Raw genomic sequence first — 18,167 nt, forward strand, 5'->3', positions numbered from 1 at the left:
TAAATTCTGTGGCTGATGTATAGTGTTGATCATGTCACAATCACTGGATATTCACAATAGATTATCAAGGTTGATTGATATTACCAAAATGATTGTTTGAAAAATCAATAGAATGCAATTCAGACATTTCAATCCCTGAATATTCAAAAAGCGAGACACATGACTGTCAATCTATATACAGTAGTGCGGGACAATCAATCTGTATAGTGCGGGGCATGACATTCAAAAGCAAGACACATGACAATCAATCTATAGTTGCGGACATGACATTCAAAAGTAAGGCATGTACTGGTACTGTAGAGGGGGGAGTACAAGATGGGTACAACTTAAACAAAGTTACCATTATGGTAAAAAAATTTTAATGGACACCTCTCAACCAACAACAGTAATAACATTACAGTACTTGGTCTGATAAAAAAGTGTGATGTTACCTCAGACCTCACCAGTTTAATTATGGTGATAATGATGATAAATATATCCTTTCTTTTTTGAATAAACTAAGCTTTGATGATTGTCCTTATTTGCTTGGTCTAAATTACTTTTGTTTCTGTGTTTTTTACAACCCTTTACTATAGTGTAATTTATTTGTAATAATTTTTCTGAATCTCAATGATGATCCTATTTATTATCTCTTCTTACTATTTTAATTAATAACACATTTAAATAGATCCCAGCAATTTGATTGGTTGTTTTCATACCTTGTGACATTAGTTATCTTGCCCATGTCATCACTCAGCAATTTTGTTCCATCGTGCATTTTTTTTCCCCATCCAAATCGTCCATTGCACGTTACCTAGGATACGATGACTTTTTCCAGAAGGTTAAATCCAGAAATGATGTTCCACCCCTATAATCTTATCCCTTTTTCATTTTGACTGTCAAGCGGTGGTTTGTATACCTCTGCTTGTCTTAACTTCAGCGTTGTACAGAGGTTTTATTTACTGCATGTATTTTAATTGCGTGGATGAAATCTCAAAAACTAGCGCAAAATCTGTGCAGAATCCGAAATGCACTGACAAATTTCTAGACATAGGTTTTGTGTGGAGGATAGGCCTAGCCCCTAGGCCAGGCTAGCTCGGCCTAGGCCCCTATGCAAACCGATCTATTTAGGTGTATTATAAAACAAACAATGAATGTTTTGTATTTGTACAACGGAAAGAATATTTTCATTCAACTCATGAAAATATTCTTCCCATTGCACTCATAAACATTCATTATGTGTAAAATATTCTATGTTTAAATATATGGGTCATTCCGTGCCAACTCAACAAATTTTCAGAAAATCATGGCTATGTACCGTCTCAGATTTTTTTAAAACTCCGGTTTGTTGTCAGACATGTTGGTGCACATTATATCCGAGTTTCAAGAAAATCTGAGATGGTACCCAGCCATCCCATTTGTTGAGTTGGCACGGAATGACCCATATGTGCAATGTAATTTTTGTAATATATTATTCTAAATTTGAATGTTTTTATATATTTTTCTTTACTATTTTTATATATTTTTATTTACTATTTTTATATATTATTCTTTACTATTTTCATATACAGTTGAACTTGCCTAAAATTATTCGACTTAGATAAAATTTGACTTGCAGACCGTTAATGGAAAACACAACAATTTGGAATGTAAAATCAGAACGACTTAGAAATTATTAGGCAAGTTTAAAGTCTGTAATCACTTTTTAATGTATGTGCAATTTTTGACATTTATTCTTTTATATATATTAATTTTTTATCCAAATGATGTATTTTCCTTTGTAATAAAATTGAATTGAATTTTTCTTTGAAACATTTTAAAAATTGTTTTTCTATGAAAAGAAATCTTTTTATACTGTATCATTAAAAAATTATTACAAAATAATTTCAAACCTTCAACAGAAATGATGTTGCTACTGCAATTCTGAAGACCAAGTCTCGTCCAAACAGGTTATTAGTGGAAGAAGCAGCCAATGATGACAACTCCGTCGTCTGCCTTTCACAGGTAAGTCTTAAGTGCTGTCCATACCATAAAATTTTCTTAATAAAATACTTTTTCTAAAATAAAAAACTACTGGTATGCCCATATATAGTCATGATGTGCCAATATTATATGGTCATGATGTGATGTCATCATGACCATATTTAGGCATGTCACATGGTTTTGTCAAATGAAATTTGATGTAGTTTGGACAGGACCTTACATTTTACCACTGTTGAGTATTAAGCTCATGTCCACACTATCAAATTTTAAAATGTGTGTGATGTGCCCATATATGGGCATATGATGTCATAAAGTATTACACCCAAATATGGGCAGCATATCACACAGTGTTTGTTTAGCATAATTTTAATGATCAGGCCCCTTTCACTGTAATGCCACCCTGACACTTGCACGATTTTCGTTCCTGCACTGGCGCGCACTTCGGCATGCCAATGATTAGTGTCTTCGGGAACGAGTGTGAGGAATACGTGAAGAGTGCAGGGGTGCACGCCATGTCGTAGGGAGAATTTTAAAATGTTCAAAAATTTGGCATGTATCAATGTTCGTGCCATATGTGTGAACACTGCACAAACTCAATGCGAACACTGCCTACAGTGCGTGTCAATTAAGAATGCTCTTCCTCTTTCTGCCTTTTCTCCTGCTCTCTTCAAGAAGTAATAGTCTGCAGTTGCCAGATATAGATACGTAATCTATTCTGCAATAAGACTGTCCCTGTGATAGAGCATGTTGAATCGTCCATAGCGAGTCAAAGAAAAACCTATGCTATGTATAGTGTGTCGCCAAGCGGGACAAAGCCTGACCAAACATTGCCACGACAACGCATGCACGAAGTCGTCGGGACAATGCAGGAAGACGGCGGGAATTATGCATGTTGTATGTGACACTGCAGACAATGTGGTACGGTAGACGTGAGCAATGCGCGAACAATACTTAACCTATGTGTAAACAAGTAGTGCCATTGCGTGTCTATACGTTAAATTTTTGATGCGCATTGCGTATACAGTGCGTAACTTATACATGTACAGTGCGCGAACAGGCCGCAAACACAGGTTCACACTCTGCAGCATACCACCGAAATGACACATCTTGCCACGACGCATTACACGACATTGTGGGGACAAAAATCATGCAAGTGTACAGTAAGGGTGACTTAAGACCTTGGGCTTTTAATTATGCTATTAAAAGTCAACTCTGACTTTTCTCTTTTATACTCGATTTTCAAAATATGACAAGTTTTTAAAAATTGTGATTTAATGATTCATTTCATACATTAAAAAAAAAATCAACATTTCTAGATCTTAACAGCAATGAATTTATCTTGAATCCCCTTCCCATGATTTGTCAGCCATTGTTCCTAAATTTCTGTCCATCCAATCAAGTTTTCCATTGCAATAAATGGCCATCATTATGTCATGCTATCACACCCATAATTATATGAGCAAATCACACAAATTAGTCACATAGTAAATCACACAAATTTGTCACAGCAAATCACACAAATTTGTCACCTAGCAAATCACACAAATTTGTCACCTAGCAAATCACACAAATTGCCAACTATTAAATCACACACATTTGTCGCATAGCAAATCACACCAATTTGTCGCACAGCAAATCACACAAATTTGTCACATTGCAAATCACACAGTTTTGTTGCATAGCAAATCACGCAAATTTATTGCATAGCGATTCACACAATTTGTCACAAATTAAATCACACAAATTTCTCACAGAGCAAATCACACAAATTTCACACAAAGTAAATGACACAAATTTATCACATGGTAATTCACACAAATTTGTTAAATAAATTATAGACAGAGCTTTTGGACAGATGAATGTTTATAATAAGCACATGCGTAATGTTTTTTTAGCCCACTCTCTGAGAGATATATGATGATTCTGAGCGAATTTTGAAGTCATTTGTTTTTCTATCTCTTCCTTCGTTTGCGACGCGATTAGGCCGGTCTTGCAATAATATGGAAGATAAGGCCTGGGGAATTTAAAGTATGAAGAGTTTTTGCAAAAATATTGTTGGGAAATATGTGAATTTTTTTTTTTTTTTAAATAATATTTCTTAACACTACAGTGGGTTTCCTATGAAAGCGTGTTCGTCGATCAGATTGCAAATTGCCTGTATATTCCACATTGTGTTTATCAACAAATCACGTCCTGGAATGTAGCCTGGGTTCCAGGCCCTAATTTTAGGTTACTCACTCTTTATTTCACTTAGTGCGCGCCATACCTAATTTAATTGGCGTCCCATACTCGATTTCTTTTTTTTCGAATTAGGGCCTGGGCAAACGATTCATGTGTACGATTTCCCACATCAAATTTGATGTGGGATATCGTATGCATGACTGATTTTGTAAATCACGTGATTGGCTAACTTCATACATATTAATCAATCTTGGTAAATTTTCAAAATTGAAAATGCGGATGTCTCGACTAGAACAAGCTAACCAGCTCCCTTTTGGCTACTGTACCTATACTTGAATTAAAACAGTTAGTATAGTTCTGGCCTGCTGAGAACGACATGGACTGATAACCGTAGGCTACACTTTCTTGCACTCACCGCTAGCTGCTACACAGATTTAGGCCTTTAGAGTAGAATATTGTTAAACTTAAAAATATGCCAAGCCTCTACTAGTCTAGGCTAGGTCTACTACTCCTGACTCCAGACGAGGCCTGAGCCATCCTCCTGGAAAGTTAAAGTTTTGTTGTATTTGTGTGGTACAGTATGCCATCTAGTCTAGGCTTAATTGTTTTTGCCATTGCCAAAATTAGTCTTACTAGGGTCTATTCGAAATATTTTAGGCCCGTTTTATTCATGCCTAACTAGTCGACGCGAGCGACGAGTGATTCAGTTTCGTGGCTCCAAAAATATGAACATTTGATTGGTTGAAATTGTTTATTTCGGTCAGCCCATTTATCCAAATACGGAATATAAGATTACATCATTCTTTTGGCATCCTGGTGCCTGACTTCAGTGTTTTACAAGTCGCTTATTCTGTCTATCTCTAAATTAACTTTCTCGTTGGTAGCGCTGTCCAGAATGAGAAAAATAATAAAAAATAAGAGACTTGTGGCAAGTCTACCTGGAATGGTAACCTTGGCGGCTAATAAATGTGTCTGCATGCTTTTATGTGTATTAAACCACACATTCAAATCAGTCAGTAGCGATGAGTGTATGTACAGCACATTTCGTGTTGCCGCACTGTTGTGTGGTTGATGACGAGGACATTGCCTTTAGATACATGATAGCAAGTTCCCACATGGAATTTTTGTTCTATTGAGATGGTAGCTTTTCAGCATTGCTCTAGGATGATTTTCCTTTACATTTATGAATTTTTTAGCTTTTCGTACTCTACACTTACAGTAGCTATCCGTAGCCAACCACATAGGCCTAGGTACGTAATATATTAGATCAGATTACATAAAGTGTAGGCCGACAGTCGTATTTAATGGGGGCGGAGTGGATTTCTTTTTTCGCGATTTACCATGGGATGACAACTGTCATCGTTACCTAGAAATGTGGACGCCGTTGCCCATATGGTAATGATGAAGATCATTATTGACTGATGAGGCATGATTAAAAGTACCTTTCATTTTCAATGGATTACATTCCATTCCAACGATGGTATAACCAGGGCAACTCCCTGGTATAACCAGTCAATGGATAGCCCAGTAATGAGATATTTTGTTTAGATTTTCACAGCGTGTTCCATGTACCTCCTCCATTTATTTAAAATTAATTATTAAAACATTGTCTATAATCTAGTAATGTACTAGTATATTATTTAATCTAGTAATGTATATATTTAAAAACATATTGGGCAAGTATTCATACTACTTAATACTGTACAGGTGTCATACGCTGGTCGGCGGTGGACGGGCCCGTCCAGCACTCAACATTTCCGACCAGGATTTACAGGCTCCCGACCACCACTGTTATTTCAACAGTTTACAAATTGTAACAAAATAATTAGTTTACCTAAACACAATAGACAAGCTAAATTGATAGATATAGACAATACGAATACAATAAATGTTTCTGCTGTTTTGTTGCATTCCTCAAATTCTGGCCTAGGCCACCTGAGCCTAGCCAAAAAAAAAATTGCGTCAGCTAGCCTTGGGCCTAGGCCTGCTCGACTTACTTAGGCCTTTTGGTTTTTAAGAGCTTTCACGAATACGGTGTGAAAGTGGCACCCCCACCCCCGGGAAAACGCAGAATGATCGCCGACCGGCACTTCAAAAAGCTGGTGACATCCCTGTATATATACAGTATATATATGTATATATATATGTATATATATGTGTGTATATGTGTGTATATATGTATGTATGCATATGTATGTATATATATGCATATGTATATATATACTGTATATGTATATGTATTTATACATGTATGTATGTATATATGTGTGTATTTATATATATATGTGCATATATATGTACAGTATGTATGTATGTATGTATATATGTACATATATGTACATATATGTATAAATCATCAAAGAAAGGTAAATACAGTGTTCGAATAAAGGACATGATAATACATCGTGAAGCATAGCTCACAACGAATGTAGTCCTATAAATAAATGAATAAAGAAATTGTCTAATAAAATGCTTCTGGCGGGATTCGAACCTGCGACCTCTCGCTGTCAAGGCGAGAGTCATAACCATTAAACCACGGAGTTACGTACACAACAAACCTTACACAACCATATTTCATTTAATATCACTACACAACATCATACCTTTCCTAACTGTAAAGTGAACATAACAAAAAAGGTCTATGATGATGCATACAACTAACTCTAACTTAAAATGTTTTTTTTTTTATGCTCAATACACATAACAACACTTCACACAACCTCCACCCACCAACAGCACTTAAACATTGCCAGCTATTGTCAAGTGGGCTATTGCATCATTGATGCTCTCGTTTATTTGTTCATTTCCTAGGCCAAGATGGATGAGCTGCAGTTATTTCGAGGTGATACAGTCCTGCTGAAGGGCAAAAAGAGGAGAGATACAGTATGCATCGTTCTCTCGGATGATACTGTCTCTGATGAAAAGATCAGGATCAATCGTGTCATCAGGAACAATCTCAGAGTTCGTCTCGGTGACATAGTCAGGTAAGATATATGTTCAATTGAATACAAACACACGTGAGAATAATAAACTGCAGCACTTATTTGAGAGTAGGGCAGATGTGTTGCGTAAATCAGTTATTCAAACGTGATACTTACAGTATTGGAAGGAGGTGCTTATTGGATTAAACCCGGATTTGCCATAAATTATCCCTTCACATACACTGACCAAAATTTTGTTTTGTTTTTGCAGTGTACAAGGTTGTCCCGATGTAAAGTATGGTAAAAGAATTCATGTTCTCCCTATTGATGACACAGTTGAGGGAATCACAGGGTAAGCTATTTATTGATTCAGTTATTCTGTTAAGTCCTGTTCAGACAATCAAATGTTATTTGACAAAAACATAAATGTAAATATAGTCATGGTGATGTCACACTATGACTATATATAGGAATGTTGTGGCTATATATGGCCATACAACAGTTTTTTTGTCAAACTTGATAGTCTACACATGGCTATAATGCCCATGCAATGTTTTCTGTAGCATTTTTTTTTTTTAATTTGTTATTAAATTTGTTTTTTATGTTGAACTGTACACTATCGAAGAACCTTCAATATGATTCAATGTGGGGGGTTCTTTTGCATTGTCCTGCTCAATATACTACCAGCAAGATTGTCCCCCTCCCCTCTCACTAGAATGAAGTCTTCTGAGCTGACTGTGTGGTATTTTTTATGTGTTTTACATTAAAGAAATCCAAATCCAAAAAAAATGTTCACACTGAAAAGTTCTATGAAACCATTTACTTACTCGTGCAACCATAAATAATACTAGTAATGACAAGCTAATATATCAATATATAATAAAATATTAATAAAAGTTTTATAGTTTTATTCATGATTTATATTTTTTCTAAATTGCTTTTCAGGAACTTGTTTGAGGTGTACTTAAAGCCGTACTTCTTAGAAGCCTACCGACCAGTGCGAAAGGGCGACATATTTATGATTCGTGGAGGTATGAGAGCTGTTGAGTTTAAGGTGGTTGAGACAGACCCAAGTCCATACTGCATCGTAGCCCCGGATACTGTTATTCATTCGGATGGAGAATTCATTAAGAGAGAGGTAAAGTATTAGAATTATTTCATATTGCATCTAGTGAAAACCAGTTCCATTGTTTGCTATAATGTTTTTAAGATTGTTTACTATTCATAATAGGAATTGAGTCACAAGCGATATTATTCATGAGTAATATCATCATTGTCATTCTCACCAGCACCATTATATTTTGATCATAGTGGGTGGTACCTATGTTACATTCTCAATATCATCACCATCATCATCATCATAATCATTATAAATCATTTTCATCATAGTCATCCTCACTGCCACCATGTGTCCTACTTCCAATTACACATCTTGCAAACATTTTAAATTTCTTTATTTAATCTTGTGACAGGAGGAAGAAGAGTCGTTGAATATGATTGGATACGATGATATTGGTGGAGTCCGCAAGCAGCTAGCTCAAATCAAAGAGATGGTAGAGCTGCCATTGCGCCATCCTCAACTATTCAAAGCCATTGGAGTGAAGGTACAACAAATATTGATGTAGTTTACACATAAAAGACTTTATTTGCAAATGGGTATAAGTGCCAAGTGTTAGCTAGGCCCTCTGTTGATTATGTTTTGAATACCGTAGATAATCACTGATTTCTGATATCTCTCTATAGCCCCCAAGAGGAATTCTTTTGTATGGACCGCCTGGTGTTGGCAAGACCTTGATTGCTAGAGCTGTGGCTAATGAAACAGGAGCATTCTTTTTCTTGATTAATGGTGAGCTATAAATTTATCTGCTGGTACATTGTTGTTTGTTTTATTGTCAAAGTGTGATGTATTTAAATTATATGTTTTTGTTTTTTTTTAAATTTAATGTTGAAATGTATTGTTCATTTTTATGTCAGCCCAACCCTCAGCAATAGATTAATGTGCAGTAAAACAACATGGCAGAGACTTGTCTATTTCTTAAAATGTGAGATATATATTTAATGTTTTTGATAGGTATTACATAACACAGATAAAGTTTATCTGTTGTGTTTTGCAGCATATACAATCTGGTTGTTTTTGTGACAATATTACCTTATTTTATAGACATACATGATTGATTGATTGATTGATTGATTGGATGAGTGGTTGGTACGTTAATTGAATTAGTGGTGATCTGATTTAATGACTGACTGTCTGAATGATTACTGACTGACTGAATGATTACATGATTGATTAAATGATTTTGTGGTTGATTGATTAAATGTTAGATGGTAACATTTATTTGATTGTTTGGTTGAATATTTGAATGATTCTTTGAATGTTTGGTTGATTGAATGATTCGTTGGATAATTTAATGCTTGAATAAATGTTAGAACAATTTATTAAGTGTAAATTGGTTGATTAGTTGATTGAATGAACAAAAAAATAAATAATATAAAGGATTGATTAAGTGGTTGAATGATTGTTTGATTGAACAATTGATTGATTGAACAATTAATTGATTATGTACATCTGATGTGTAGGCCCTGAGATTATGAGTAAACTTGCTGGAGATTCAGAGTCTAACCTAAGGAAAGCCTTTGAGGAAGCAGAAAAGAACGCACCGGCAATTATCTTCATAGACGAGTTGGACTCCATTGCTCCAAAAAGGGAAAAGGTAGAACTTGATAAAGGAACAAAGAAATAATGAATTTGATTATTGATTTAGATTTTGATGATAATATACTATCTAAGTATTTGGGTAAGTATTGTTTATAATATACGAAAATTGTGCATTACTTACTTTATAGATATTATTAGTTCCTTTGTGACCTTAAAATCACAAGGAACTAATGGGGAAATTTGAACGTGAAATGTGTGTGTGTGTGAGAGAGCAGCGAGTTTGTAAACGAATAGGCTCCTTGTGCAAGAATTGTTTGTTTTTTATGTTAGATGAGAAATGTAGGACGTACGCGATAAAACATATACCCCCTACCACCATTTTTGAGTCATTTTTAGGAGAAAATTTGGATATGCGCATGCGTTGGAAAAACTTTGCCGACAGTTAGTTTTTCATCGCAGGAGGGTAAGCAAGCTCAATGATGCATACCTTGTTGGTGTAGTTGGTGTAGTTGACCAATTGTTTACGCGATCGTCAGTAGGGTTAGGCCTTTGTCGTGATAATGTTGCAGGTGCACGTGTTATTAAAAAGGAAAAAAGTGATCTAACCAAACACGGTCTTTACATAATGGTATTGGATCGAATGTGTTTAAAGGCCAACTCAGACAGCGTCGGGGACAGTCTTAAGCCGTCGTGACTGCCCCGACGCGACAACAAATCGCGTCGGGCTGCGTCGTACGACGCTGTCTGAGTTGGCCTTAATATTTTGCCGAAATTTTGTTTTCTATCGCGAGAGTGTACAGTTTACATTAGAGAAGTTGTCTGTGCTGTTTATGCGAACCTCTGGGTCTAGGCCCTAGCGTAAGCTTAGGTAATTGTGGTAAATCGACTACTGCTTGTCGTCTAGGCCTAGTAGGTGTAACGTGTGTTTTAGTAAAAATGAACATGATCTGAACAACATTTTACATTGTGGTATTGAATCGAATGTGCTTACCTACCTAAAGTCTTTTACGCACGATGAACACGGCAATTGACGTTGCTGTGCGTGTGCAATACGTACAAAACACGATGACAGCAGCATTCAGTCAGTCTTATTAAAATAAATATTATATTGGTCTACCACCAGACTACTATACAGATCAATAAACAATAATCCACAACAAAATAAGAATCAAGATTATTTGTAATGATTGAATATGTAGCATAAATGCATTCCGTGGAAAACATGGTGTACAGTTAACTGTACTTCAAACACAGAAACATCGTCGAAATGAAATTTTTCTAGGCCTATATATAAAAAAACGAAAAGAAAGTTGTGCAGAAAAAAACAAATTGTGCACAGTTAACTGCTCTTTAAACACAGAAAAACGTACGTCGTGTCAATATTATGAAGTTTTTTGTTTATGACTGCTGTGTAATTTTACTGGTTTACAACATAGTCATGTCATGTATACTTGAATATGTAAAATAAATGAGTATTCCGTATTCTTACTCTGCAAACTCGAAAATAAATCATTGACTGAGGCACGTTTTATCTACCACCATACAGTGCATGCGTGACATGCAGTATGAAGCAGTGGTTGTAGTTATTGTGATAATTATTCCACTTATTACGCATGCGTGTCACTAAGCAGATTTTGAAGAATGAAAGAAAATTTTTTATTGTCAAACAATGAAGACTATTTTAGTAGATGATAAATGGATTTGACGTCCCTATTTCCGATGTCAAAAACACACAAAAATAGGGACGTCCCTATTTTTAGAATTAAAAAAAAAAATTGATTGCAAGAAGTATCCACTACTTGCCAGTGTGATGAAGGGAATATTAGTCCGTGGTTCCCCGGTTATAATCCCATCCCCATGAACATGTCCCGATTTGGTGGGGGGGGGGTTTGTGGAATTATACCCCGGGATTCCCTAGGCCTAGTGTATGAACAGACGGAAATGACGATCGTTTTGCAAGGTGGTTTTCACCTATGATTCAATAGCTTATCAAAACAATATTCAGGCGAAGAGTGAGAACATGGTTTGAAATTCTTCTTGTTTGTTCACAGTTAAAATGTAAGTTAAAACAAGACACAAAAGATAAAATCACAGAGGAAACAGCAAAAATTTAAAAACAAACGATTTAACGATTTAACGTTGTGATTTAACGATCCGATCAGCCCACTGGGCAGGTCTTTTCAGGGACGGACTGCGGTGTTGTCTAGCTTTACTTTAGCCGCAGTTAGCGAGCTGCTTATTTTTAGCGACAGTGAACAACAAAGTAATTTACAAGAATGGGCTTTGTGTTTTAATTTATGGCGAACAATGTCAGTTTTAAGCAATTTTAAGAGTTTCAAGTCGGCAGAATTCGGAGACATTTTCTTTATTTTTTGAGCATTTGTTAAATTTATCAACCTAGGCCGACTTACCCATCATCAGACCCTGGGACTTCACCCGGGGAAATTTGTGTACGCGACGTTGGGCGTAAAGTCGGTGTGGGAACCCGGGGAACTATAGTAATATTTTATAGCAGTAGTGACTGAGAGAGTTTTCTCTATTGTTGAAAAAACAAAACCAAGCTTTGAGCCAGCATGACAATAATAATAATAATAATAATAATAATAATAATAATAATAATAATAATAATAATGACGCACAAGCTGGAAATGTTGAACAGAGATTATAAGTGTCATTCGAATAAATATTGACGTTATGAATCCAATGAGATCCAGCGAAACAAGTAACATAACCGTGCCCTTCATGGTGAAGTCTGTAAGCCTACTGATTAAAATGTAACTTAAATATTTTTTCTTGGTTGTGAGGTAAATAAATAGTACACTTGGAATTAAGTAACTCTTGTTTTGTTTTAAGCAACTGTACAGGAATTAGGATATATTATTGCCATCTTAATTTGTTGTCACCAATGAATAGTGCCCTATTTTTGATATTTGAATGTTGGCAGGTATGTAAATATACAGCATTTGATGGACGGACCTGTATGGGGGTGTAGGTGTACAAATTCAACTCCGTCACTATGAATGCTAGACAACGCGTTGAGTGGATGAGTTTTAGTGGACTCGATATGTTTTCACAAATTTCAAACTTGGCCGTGTCTAACTCATTCACTTGTCACAGTTCATTTAACTGATACTTATTATTGTGTCATATCTCCTCATATTTTACTTGTGAAATGTAATTCAAACAGTTTTTTTTTTTAAATAAATTCTGTACTCAAGTACATTTTAAGTATTAAAAAAAGAACTTGTAATGTTAATTATTAACAGACACATGGTGAGGTTGAAAGACGAATTGTATCACAGTTGCTGACTTTGATGGATGGATTAAAACAAAGAGCTCATGTCATCGTCATGGCTGCAACAAATAGACCAAACAGTATTGATCCTGCCCTTCGTCGTTTTGGTAAGCATAATTTCAACTTGCTTGATTTGATGCAACATTAAACAGATATATTATTAATTCTCATTTAAACTTTTTTGCCAAAGACTGGAGATAGGGTAGTTATTGGCTAATTTTATAAAACTTTACTTCATTGTTCCTTTTCCACTCTTACTTATTAGCCTCCACAAAGGAGTGAAGCTTGGGGAGGCTTGTTTTTACTTGTTTTTATTGATGATTATGTTGTCGTCATTGGTCATTTGTTTATTACCACGGTAACTAAAGTTTGGTAAAGTCTGATGGGTTTAAGTTTGGCAGAATGCAAGATGGTAAGAAGATGGAAACTATTGTTTTTAGTGTGTGTGAGTATGTGAATTAGAAGTTAGGCTGGTTACCACAACTAAAACTTGGCGATTAATTTCAAATTTGCAAGACTACAAGATGGTAATAAGAAGATGGAGCCTATAGTTTTTGGTATGTGTGTGAATATGCTAATTGCTCATTTGTATAATTTCACTAATAATTTAGTTAAAATTGTAATATTTTTTTGTGTCATCGCTGTTATACAGTAGTAAATTATTTGTTATTACGATAAAAAACAATTTCATAAGTTTGGTAAGCCTAATTGGATTCAATGACTGCTTGACATGGTTTTTTTTTTTGTTTTTTTTTTATTTTGGCTATATTTAACTCATTCATGCTTTCTGTGTTGGCAATTAACTATAATAACTGTACAAGTATATACCAGATTATTGTGACATTTTAGTGAACTTTCTAGTACAGGTCTTATCTAGCAGCTTTCTGTGATGTCAATTCAATTGATAACTCACTGTAACTAGGACAGGTCTTGCCTAGCATGGCATCATATTTCATAAACTTACTTTTCATTTTTATCTTTAGCTCATGACCCATCTGATCATTCCTCCACTGGAATTACTCTACTGGATTTACTCTTATAAGGTCAACTGCCAGACGACAACAAAGTGTCTCAAAAATCACACCGTGGGGAGGCTATGCTTTTACTGCGCCATGTAAAAGAAGCATTTCTAATTTGACTATTTTATATTTTTATTTAATTTATTTGCTCCCTTAATTTAATGTTTTTCTTGACTGAATGAATGTCAAATTTAATTACCTTACAGGTCGATTTGATCGTGAAGTGGACATTGGAATCCCAGATGCTACTGGTCGACTTGAGATTCTCCGTATTCATACCAAGAACATGAAACTGCATGATGACGTTGATTTGGAACAGGTGAGGGCGCTGTGTTGTCTAGTATTGTTGATGTCAACAACAATTTACCATGATATTGATAAGAATAATTCATACAATAATGACATAAAATTATGATAGAAAATAGCTCCATCCAAGTTGTAATATTCAAGTTTAAATGATATAAAAAGTATAATAAGGTTCACTACAATATAACATTTACACTAATTATATAGTATTTATACCATATATTACACATCAGTTATTGTGTTGTAAGTACTAATATATAATAAATGAATTATTATTAAATTGATAGATTTTAAAATGTATAATGGGCCTTTCCATAGCATCAACCAAACTTAAAAATGGCCAATCACAACATCTTATTTAATAGCCAAAGGTAGTGTAGTGATGTTGTTATGATAGAAAATAGCTCCATCCAAGTTGTAATATTCAAGTTTAAATGACATAAAATGTATAACAATATTTACTACAATGTAACATTTACACTAATTATTATAGTATTTATATCATATATTACACATCAATTATTTTGTTATAAGTACTAATATATAATAAATGAATTATTATTAAATTGATAGATTTTAAAATGTATAATGGGCCTTTCCATAGCATCAACCAAACTTAAAAATGGCCAATCACAACATCTTATTTAATAGCCAAAGGTAGTGTAGTGATGTTGGACTAATTTTTTAATGAAGTGAAACACCATCACTTAAATGATAATGATAGTAATGATTGACTTTGCTTCATGTTAGGTGGGAAATGAAACCCATGGACATGTCGGAGCTGATCTTGCAGCTTTGTGCTCAGAGGCTGCCTTGCAGCAGATCCGTAACAAGATGGATCTCATCGACCTCGAAGATGAACAAATCGATGCTCAAGTCATGGACTCTCTGGCTGTGACTATGGATGATTTCAGGGTAAGAGAAATATTGCCACCTAGACTTTCACGTGAAGAATGTTTATTTCTAGTTAAAACTGATTTGCAATGGTAAGTTTCCTATATGCAAAAACCATGATAATGATACATTTTAACAATATTTTTAGAGGGTGCTCTATCAATACAAACCTTGTCTCGCACATCTAAAAATTCACCTTCATCGCTGTCTGAATCAAAAATCAGGTCAATCGCTTGCTCAGCTCTGTACATATCTTGTGCGGCCATTTCGAAAAATTTTTGAAATTAATAACGAATTCAAATTGATATTTCTAAAAATATTTATATAAGCGCATGTGAATTCTTCACAGATTTCGAAAGACAAAAGCTTCACGCATGCGTGTTCAAAATTTCTGACGTATTGGAGCTAAAATAAAAACAGAAGAGCGATTTGAAAACCACCTATTTTTTAGTCACGAAATTTCGATTGCAGTCGAAAATGGGAATTCTCGGTTTGAGGTCAATTTCGACTACAGTCGAAGACGGTATCTAGAGGGTTAAACTTAATTCATTCGCTACACTGTCGCTACAGTGTTTTCAGTGCAATTGTTGTACTGCGTAGAAGTCTCAGACTCAATCGGGATGACTCCCTGATTTGACCGACTAATCAGCATCACCGAAAACTGTTGGCGATAGCATGTAGCGATTATATGGAAACCAAGCTTTATGTAATGTAGTAATTTAAAATTATTTAATACACAATTTTATTTTAATAAGATGATCTCCTTTTTGTTTTTTGCTCATAAAATTCCTACAAAAAATGTAAGGATTTTAAACTATATTTTTAATCATCTCCTTTTTGTTTATTGCTCATAAAATTCCTACCAAAAATGTAAGGAGTTTAAATTATATTTTTAATTTAAGTCCCAAGACTATTTTATAGAGATCTCAATGCTTAAAATTCTGTTATTTGTTTTGCCAACAGTTCGCCCTTAGCAAGAGCAGCCCAAGTGCCCTACGTGAAACAGTTGTGGAGGTTCCAACTGTCACCTGGCAAGATATCGGTGGTCTGGATAACGTGAAACGAGAGTTGCAAGAGCTGGTACAATACCCTGTTGAACATCCAGACAAGTTCCTCAAATTCGGAATGACGCCAAGCAAAGGTGTGCTCTTCTACGGTCCACCCGGTTGCGGTAAAACGCTTCTCGCCAAGGCCATTGCCAACGAGTGTCAAGCTAACTTCATTTCAATCAAGGGGCCTGAGCTTTTGACCATGTGGTTCGGAGAGTCAGAAGCTAATGTTAGAGATGTTTTCGATAAGGTACATTGCTGCTATTTTTGAAAATTTTTAAAGATATAAACATACAAAGACAAATAATTGTATAGCTGGATGGGAGGGACTGGGGCCGATTTATCCAACTAGAAATAGCTTAAATTCGTTTTAAGTCAATTTTTTTGTTTAAGTCAGATATATTGCTATTGCTTAGCTTAAAACTTGCTTTAAAAAAGTCTATTGTATGCATGCACCACACTTTCTCCCACAGTTTTTGGCCTATAAGATTTCATGGACAATGAGGTATGCACAACAGATTGATTTTAATGAAGAAACCCCTAAGACTGCCACCGAAAATCAGTTGGCGTCACATTGTCAAGCATTCAGAGAGAGGGGAGATGGCTTAAATGAACTAAAACACATAGCCAAAGATCCACTCCTATCCAGAAACAACTACAAATTATATCAATAGTGTCGTTAGCTTTAAGATGATTTAAGAATATTAAACATCATGGTTTGCCTCCCACTTTGGTCTACATAGGCAAGACAAGCAGCTCCTTGTGTTCTATTCTTCGATGAGTTAGACTCAATTGCTAAGTCTCGTGGTGGCAACCTTGGTGATGCTGGCGGTGCATCAGATCGTGTCATCAACCAGGTCCTGACAGAAATGGACGGAATGGGAAGCAAGAAGAACGTATTCATTATTGGTGCTACTAACAGACCCGACATCATCGATTCAGCCATCCTTAGGCCCGGTCGTCTAGATCAACTGATCTATATTCCTTTACCCGATGATGCATCTCGTCTCTCCATCCTCACGGCTAACCTTCGCAAATCCCCTGTTGCAAAGGTAAATATTTCTGATCTTTTTTTCTGAGGTTTTTTTCTCCAATGTAGTTCAAAAGCATGAAATAATAAAATTTACTAACTGATCTTTGAGACCTTTATTCCTCAAAGTGTTGCATAATTTAATACATAATTATGATAGATTTGTAAGAATTTCTGTTTGATATGTATTTATGCAGAGTGAAATAATACAATGATTATTATAATAATAAATATAAAAATATCCAAGAAAAAATGCTCAAACTAAAGTAGACTTGCCACAAGTCTCTTATTTTTTATTATTTTTCTCATTCTGGACAGCGCCACCAACGAGAAAGTTAATTTATAGACGGAATAAGCGACTTGTAAAACACTGAAATCAGGCACCAGGATGCCAAAAGAATGACGTAATCTTATATTCCGTATTTGGATAAATGGGTGGACCGAAATAAACAATTTCAACCAATAAAATGTTCATATTTTTGGAGCCACGAAACTGAGTCACTCGCGTCGACTAGTTAGGCCATAGGTCCATGGTTAGGCATGACTAAATTTAAATAGTCTTCCCTAGTAAAACGGGCCTAAAATATTTAGAATAGACCCTAGTAAGACTAATGTTGGCAATGGCAAAAACAATTAAGCTTAGACTAGATGGCATACCACCATACAAATACAACAAAACTTTAACTTTCCAGTAGGATGGCTCAGGCCTCGCCTGGAGTCGGATGGTAGGCCTAGCCTAGACTAGTAGAGGCTTGGCCTATTTTTAAGTTCTTACTTACAGAGGCCTACCTTTTTAACAATATTCTACCCTAAAGGCCTAAATCTGTGTAGCAGCTAGTGGTGAGCAAGGT

General features: G+C 35.3%; 1 protein-coding gene across 1 annotated transcript in view; it reads left to right on the forward strand.

The window, feature by feature from the left end:
* The window catches only part of LOC117100185 (transitional endoplasmic reticulum ATPase), a 28,165-nt gene that overhangs the window by 5,924 nt on the left and 4,074 nt on the right, over window positions 1–18,167 (forward strand). The window contains exons 2-13 of the mRNA XM_033239776.1: window positions 1,881–1,983; window positions 6,955–7,127; window positions 7,336–7,416; window positions 8,010–8,202; window positions 8,537–8,668; window positions 8,808–8,910; window positions 9,645–9,778; window positions 12,990–13,125; window positions 14,244–14,356; window positions 15,094–15,258; window positions 16,201–16,536; window positions 17,030–17,338. Of these exons, the coding sequence (XP_033095667.1) occupies window positions 1,881–1,983; window positions 6,955–7,127; window positions 7,336–7,416; window positions 8,010–8,202; window positions 8,537–8,668; window positions 8,808–8,910; window positions 9,645–9,778; window positions 12,990–13,125; window positions 14,244–14,356; window positions 15,094–15,258; window positions 16,201–16,536; window positions 17,030–17,338 (1,978 nt within the window). The remainder of the gene's footprint in view (window positions 1–1,880; window positions 1,984–6,954; window positions 7,128–7,335; window positions 7,417–8,009; window positions 8,203–8,536; window positions 8,669–8,807; window positions 8,911–9,644; window positions 9,779–12,989; window positions 13,126–14,243; window positions 14,357–15,093; window positions 15,259–16,200; window positions 16,537–17,029; window positions 17,339–18,167) is intronic.

This window comes from Anneissia japonica, unplaced genomic scaffold, assembly GCF_011630105.1.
Source record: "Anneissia japonica isolate Jap-2015-1 unplaced genomic scaffold, ASM1163010v1 scaffold324_len738069_cov173, whole genome shotgun sequence".
NCBI classification, from domain to species: Eukaryota; Metazoa; Echinodermata; class Crinoidea; order Comatulida; family Comatulidae; genus Anneissia; species Anneissia japonica.